This window comes from Oncorhynchus mykiss, chromosome 17 (assembly GCF_013265735.2).
Source record: "Oncorhynchus mykiss isolate Arlee chromosome 17, USDA_OmykA_1.1, whole genome shotgun sequence".
Lineage (NCBI taxonomy): Eukaryota > Metazoa > Chordata > Actinopteri > Salmoniformes > Salmonidae > Oncorhynchus > Oncorhynchus mykiss.
Genome location: NC_048581.1, coordinates 2,612,503 through 2,620,002, shown reverse-complemented (window position 1 = coordinate 2,620,002; position 7,500 = coordinate 2,612,503). Strand labels below are relative to the sequence as shown.

General features: G+C 39.2%; 1 protein-coding gene across 3 annotated transcripts in view; it reads left to right on the top strand.

Moving 5' to 3' along the window:
* The window catches only part of LOC118940184 (serine/threonine-protein kinase/endoribonuclease IRE1-like), an 87,395-nt gene that overhangs the window by 22,535 nt on the left and 57,360 nt on the right, over positions 1 to 7,500 (top strand). Inside the window, exons 15-17 of one of the 3 annotated variants that reach the window (XM_036948588.1) lie at positions 1,893 to 2,151; positions 2,716 to 2,806; positions 4,765 to 5,035. In XM_036948588.1, the coding sequence (XP_036804483.1) occupies positions 1,893 to 2,151; positions 2,716 to 2,806; positions 4,765 to 5,035 (621 nt within the window). Of the gene's footprint in view, positions 1 to 1,889; positions 2,152 to 2,715; positions 2,807 to 4,764; positions 5,036 to 7,500 lie in introns of all 3 variants that reach the window. The other 2 variants (XM_036948589.1, XM_036948587.1) reach the window with 2 other exon arrangements.

The following is a 7,500-nucleotide window of genomic DNA, read 5'->3' as shown; positions in this document are numbered from 1 at the left end:
GAGACGGCCTATAGGGAGGTCAGAGACCTGGCAGTGTGGTGCCAGGATAACAACCCCTCCCTCATTGTGAGCAAGACAAAGGAGCTGATCGTGGACTACAGGGAAAGAAGGGACGAGCACGTCCCCGTTCACGTCAACGGGGCTGTAGTGGAGCGGGTCTCGAGCTTCAAGTTCCTCACTAATAAACTATCATGGTCCAAACACACCAAGACAGCCGTGAAGAGGGAACTTTTTCTCCCTCAGGAGACTGAAAAGATTTGGCTGAATGGGTCCTCAGATCCTCAACAGGTTCTACAGCTGCACCATCGGGGGCATCCTGACTGGTTGTATCATTGCTTGGTATGGCAACTGTTCGGCCTCCGACCGCAACTTGGAGGGCCCTCCTTTGTGTTACTGACAAAACTTTGAGGGTGACTTCGGGGACACACCCATCAACTTCAGGGACACACCCATCAACTTCGGGGACACACCCATCATCTTCGGGGACACACCCATCAACTTCAAGACACACCCAACAACTTCAGGACACACCTATCAACTTCAGGACACACCCATCAACTACAGGACACACCCATCAAGCTTCATCGCTTGGTATGGCAACTGCCTGGTATAGCACTACCCTACAGAGGGCAACTGCTCGGCATCGATGTTCCTTCTAAGCTAAGCACCTCCTCCAGGATTGCCACTTGGAAGAATTGCCGCACAGAGACGCAAATGATTGAACTTTACTGCCCAATTAGTTTGCACTATGTTCAGTGTTTTACGTTACAGGCTTATTCTAAAATGAATTCAATTGTTTTTGTCCCCTGATCAATCTACACAATACCTCATAATGACATCACAATACCTCATAATGACATCACAATACCCCATAATGACATCACAATACCTCATAATGACAAAGTGAAAACGGGTATCATATTTCCATCAGTATTCAGACGCTTTACTCAGTACTTTGTTGAAGCACCTTTGGCAGCGATTACAGCCTCGAGTCTTCTTGAGTATGACGCTACAAGCTTGGCATGCCTGTATTTGGGGAGTTTCTCCCATTCTTCTCTGCAGATCCTCTCTGTCAGGTTGGATGGGGAGCATCGCTGCACAGCTATTTTCAGGTCTCCCCAGAGATAATTGATACGGTTCAAGTCCGGGCTCTGGCTGGGCCACTCAAGGACATTCAGAGACTTGACCTGAAGCCACTCCTGCGTTGTCTTGGCTGTGTGCTTAGGGTCGTTATCCTGTTGGAAGTTTAACCTTAGCCCCAGTCAAGGGTCCTGAATGTTCTGGAGCAGGTTTTCATCAAGGATCTCTCTGTACTTTGCTCCATTCATCTTTCCCTCCTGACGAGTCTCCCAGTCCATGCCATTGAAAAACATCCCCACAGCCTGATGCTGCCTCCACCATTCTTCACTCTAGGGATGCTGCCACCACCATGCTTCACCATAGGGATGGAGCCACCATGCTTCGCCGTAGGGATGGAGCCACCATGCTTCACCGTAGGGATGGAGCCACCACCATGTTCACCATAGGGATGGAGCCACCACCATGCTTCACCGTAGGGATGGAGCCACCATGCTTCACCGTTTTCACTTTGTCATTATGGGCTATTCTGTGGAGATTTGATGAGAACATTTATTTTAATCAATTTTAGATTAAGGTTGTCAAGGGGTCTGAATACATTTCAAATGCACTGTAAGTGTGTGTGTTGTGTGGTGTGCGTGTTGTGTGGTGTGTGTGTGGTGTGTGTGTGTGTGTGTGTGTGTTGTGTGTGTATATAATGTTTGTGCATTTAAAGGTGTGTGTCTGTCTGTACTATATATAAAGTCTGTGTGTGTGTGTGTGTGTGTGTGTGTGTGTGTGTGTGTGTGTATATATATAACTGTGTGACCCAGCAGCAGAAGGACCAGAGACAGCAGTTGGACGAAGCTCTGGAATCCCGCCTCCAACACCTGCTAGACACGCCCTCTTCTGCAGACACACCCCCTTCTCCACCAGACACACCCCTTTCCCCAGGAACCCCCCTTCCTTCTGGAGCCCAGCCCCAGTCTGCAGACTCACAGCCGTCCTCTGTGGACCCTCCTCTCTCTGGCTCGCCCGGTAACAGTAGTGACGCTGTAGCCAGGAACGGATCTGCTGTAACACGACACACACACGGTGAGACACACACACACGCACACTAAGTGGCAGATACTTTAATTACAAGGTTAGAATCTTTCTAAGGTCCATTCTCCCCCTCTCCCTCCCCCTCCCTCCCCCTCGCTCCCCCTCTCCCTCCTCCTTCTCCCCCTCTCTCCCCCTCTCCCTCCTCTTTCTCCCCCTCTCTCTCCCCCCTCCCTCTCTCCCCCCCTCCCTCTCTCTCTCTCTCTCTCTCTCTCCCTCCACTCTCCCTCCTCTCTCTCTCTTCCTCTTCTCCTTCCTCCTCTCTCTCTCTCTTTCTCTCTCCCTCCACTCTCCCTCCTCTCTCTCTTCCTCCTCTTCTTCATTCTCTCTCTCTCTCTCTCTCTCTCTCTCTTCCTCCTCTCCTTCCTCCTCTCTCCCCCCCTCTCTCTCTCCCCCTCTCTCTCTCTCCCCCTCTCTCTCTCCCTCTCCCTCCTCTCTCTCTCTCCCCCTCTCTCTCTCTCCCCCCCTCTCTCTCTCTCTCTCTCTCTCTCTCTCTCTCTCTCTCTCTCTTCCTCCTCTCCTTCCTCCTCTCTCTCTCTCCCCCTCTCTCTCTCTCAGATGGAGGGATAGAGGAGGTGGAGGTAGGGAAGATCTCCTTCTGTCCATCAGAGATTCTGGGACATGGAACAGAAGGAACCTTCGTCTTCCGGTCAGTCTTCCATCCGTTGATGTTTACTGATGTTTACTGATGTAGGGTTAGATGATGTTTACTGATGTAGGGTTAGATGATGTTTAGTGATGTAGGGTTAGATGATGTTTACTGATGTAGGGTTAGATGATGTTTACTGATGTAGGGTTAGATGATGTTTACTGATGTAGGGTTAGGGTTAGATGTGTAGATGATGTTTACTGATGTAGGGTTAGGGTTAGATGTTTAGATGATGTTTACTGATTTAGGGTTAGATGTTTAGATGATGTTTACTGATCATGAAAAGCAGCTTCTTGCTTTATAACCCAGACTTAAATGTGGAATAATTGGAAATATGTATTTCTGACTATGCTCTGATGATATTAAAGCCAAAACAGTTATAACGTTTATTTAACAATCCCTGGAAAATGTAGTAGTTGGTCATTGGTTTTAGTGGAGCTGGGGTGCTCCTTGAACTCTCTGCATCGTATTGGTTTTAGTGGAGCTGGGGTCTCCTTGAACTCTCTGCATCGTATTGGTTTTAGTGGAGCTGGGGTTCTCCTTGAACTCTCTGCATTGTATTGGTTTTAGTGGAGCTGGGGTCTCCTTGAACTCTCTGCATCGTATTGGTTTTAGTGGAGCTGGGGTTCTCCTTGAACTCTGCATCGTATTGGTTTTAGTGGAGCTGGGGTGCTCCTTGAACTCTCTGCATCGTATTGGTTTTAGTGGAGCTGGGGTTCTCCTTGAACTCTCTGCATCGTATTGGTTTTAGTGGAGCTGGGGTTCTCCTTGAACTCTCTGCATCGTATTGGTTTTAGTGGAGCTGGGGTTCTCCTTGAACTCTGCATCGTATTGGTTTTAGTGGAGCTGGGGTGCTCCTTGAACTCTCTGCATCGTATTGGTTTTAGTGGAGCTGGGGTTCTCCTTGAACTCTCTGCATCGTATTGGTTTTAGTGGAGCTGGGGTTCTCCTTGAACTCTGCATCGTATTGGTTTTAGTGGAGCTGGGGTCTCCTTGCACCCCCCCACACCAGACAATTTGAATTCTCTCGTATTGTGTCGTTTTATTCATAACAATATTGTGTGTATTCATGACATACTCATTATATATATATATATTCATGGCATAGTCATTATATATTCATGATATAGTAATAATTTTTTCGTTATTTATTAATGATATAGTTATGATATAGTCATTATATATTCATAATATAGTTATTATGTATAAATTATTTATATATTCATGACAAAGTCATGATATATTCATGATATATTCATGACATAGCCATTATATATTCATGACATAGCCATTATATATTCATGACATAGTCATTATATATTCGTGACATAGTCATTATATATTCGTGACAGTCATTATATATTCGTGACATAGTCATTATATATTCGTGACATAGTCATTGTATATTCATGACATAGTCATTATATATTCCTGATAAGTTCCTGATATAGTCATTATATATTCATGATATAGTCATGATATAGTCATTATATATTCATGACATAGTCAGTATATATTCATGATATAGTCATTGTATATTCATGATATAGTCATGATATAGTCATTATATATTCATGACATAGTCAGTATATATTCATGATATAGTCATTGTATATTCATGATATAGTCATTATATAGTCATGATATAGTCAGTATATATTCATGATATAGTCATGATATAGTCATGATATAGCCAGTATATATTCATGACATAGTCAGTATATATTCATGATATAGTCATGATATAGTCATGATATAGTCATTATATATTCATGATATAGTCATTATATATTCATGACATAGTCAGTATATATTCATGATATAGTCATGATATAGTCATTATATATTCATGATATAGTCATTATATATTCATGACATAGCCAGTATATATTCCTGATAAGTTCCTGATATAGTCATTATATATTCATGCTAAGTTCCTGATATATGAAATGTTCCAGGGGCCGTTTTGACGGCCGTCGCGTGGCGGTGAAGCGGATCCTTCCAGAGTGTTTTGACGTTGCAGAGCGAGAGGTCCAGCTGCTCCGGGAATCGGACGAACATCCAAACGTCATCAGATACTACTGCACCGAGAGAGACAAACTGTTCACCTACATCGCTATAGAACTGTGTGCTGCTACGCTACAACAGGTAGGTAGATACTACTGCACCGAGCGAGACAAACTGTTCACCTACATCGCTATAGAACTGTGTGCTGCTACGCTACAACAGGTAGGTAGATACTACTGCACCGAGAGAGACAAACTGTTCACCTACAACAGGTAGGTAGATCCTACTGCACCGAGAGAGACAAACTGTTCACCTACAACAGGTAGGTAGATACTACTGCACCGAGAGAGACAAACTGTTCACCTACAACAGGTAGGTAGATACTACTGCACCGAGAGAGACAAACTGTTCACCTACAACCTGGTAGTATATATATATAACCTGGTAGTGTATATATATAACCTGGTAGTGTGTGTATATATATAACCTGGTAGTGTGTGTATATATATAACCTGGTAGTGTATATATGTAACCTGGTAGTGTGTATGTATATAACCTGGTAGTGTGTGTATATATATAACCTGGTAGTGTGTATATATATATATATATATATATATATATATATATATATATATATATATATATATATATATATAACCTGGTAGTGTGTGTATATATATAACCTGGTAGTGTGTATATATATATATATATATAAATATAACCTGGTAGTGTGTATATATATATATATATATATATATATATATATATATATATATATATATATATATATATATATATATATATATATATATATATATATATATATATATATAACCTGGTAGTGTATATATATAACCTGGTATTGTGTATATATATAACCTGGTAGTGTGTATATATAACCTGGTAGTGTATATATATAACCTGGTAGTGTGTATGTATATAACCTGGTAGTGTGTATATATATATAACCTGGTAGTGTATATATAACCTGGTAGTGTATATATATAACCTGGTAGTGTATATATATAACCTGGTAGTGTATATATATAACCTGGTAGTGTATATATATAACCTGGTAGTGTGTATATAACCTGGTAGTTTATATATATAACCTGGTAGTGTATATATATAACCTGATAGTGTTTATATATAACCTGATAGTGTATATATAACCTGGTAGTTTATATATATATAACCTGGTAGTGTATATATAACCTGGTAGTTTATATATATATAACCTGGTAGTGTATATATATAACCTGGTAGTGTATATACAGTGCCTTGCGAAAGTATTCGGCCCCCTTGAACTTTGCGAACTTTTGCCACATTTCAGGCTTCAAACATAAAGATATAAAACTGTATTTTTTTGTGAAGAATCAACAACAAGTGGGACACAATCATGAAGTGGAACGACATTTATTGGATATTTCAAACTTTTTTAACAAATCAAAAACTGAAAAATTGGGCGTGCAAAATTATATAGTTATAATTATTATTTATTATATAATTATATATATTTTTTATATATATATATATATATAGTATATAACCTGGTAGTATGTATATATAACCTCATAATGTATATATATTACCTGATAATGTATATATATATATAACCTGGTAGTGTATATATATAACCTGGTAGTGTATATATATATAACCTGGTAGTGTATATATATAACCTGATAGTGTATATATAACCTGGTAGTTTATATATATATAACCTGGTAGTGTGTATATAACCTGGTAGTGTGTGTATATAACCTGGTAGTGTGTATATATAACCTGATAGTGTATATATAACCTGGTAGTTTATATATATATAACCTGGTAGTGTGTATATAACCTGGTAGTGTGTGTATATAACCTGGTAGTGTGTATATATAACCTGATAGTGTATATATATAACCTGGTAGTGTATATATGTAATTTGTATAACCTGGTAGTGTATATATATAACCTGATAGTGTATATATAACCTGGTAGTGTGTATATAACCTGGTAGTGTGTGTATATAACCTGGTAGTGTGTATATATAACCTGATAGTGTATATATATAACCTGGTAGTGTATATATGTAATTTGTATAACCTGGTAGTGTATATATAACCTGATAGTGTATATATAACCTGGTAGTTTATATATATAACCTGGTAGTGTGTATATAACCTGGTAGTGTGTGTATATAACCTGGTAGTGTATATATATAACCTGGTAGTGTGTATATATAACCTGATAGTGTATATATGTAATATGTATAACCTGGTAGTGTATATATATAACCTGGTAGTGTATATATATATAACCTGGTAGTGTGTATATATAACCTGATAGTGTATATATAACCTGGTAGTTTATATATATAACCTGGTAGTGTATATATATAACCTGGTAGTGTGTATATATAACCTGGTAGTGTATATATATAACCTGGTAGTGTGTATATATAACCTGATAGTGTATATATGTAATATGTATAACCTGGTAGTGTATATATATAACCTGGTAGTGTATATTTATATCCTGGTAGTGTATATATAACCTGGTAGTGTATATATATAACCTGGTAGTGTGTATATATAACCTGGTAGTGTGTGTATATAACCTGGTAGTGTATATATAACCTGGTAGTGTATATATATATATATATATATATATAACCTGGTAGTATGTATATAACCTGGTAG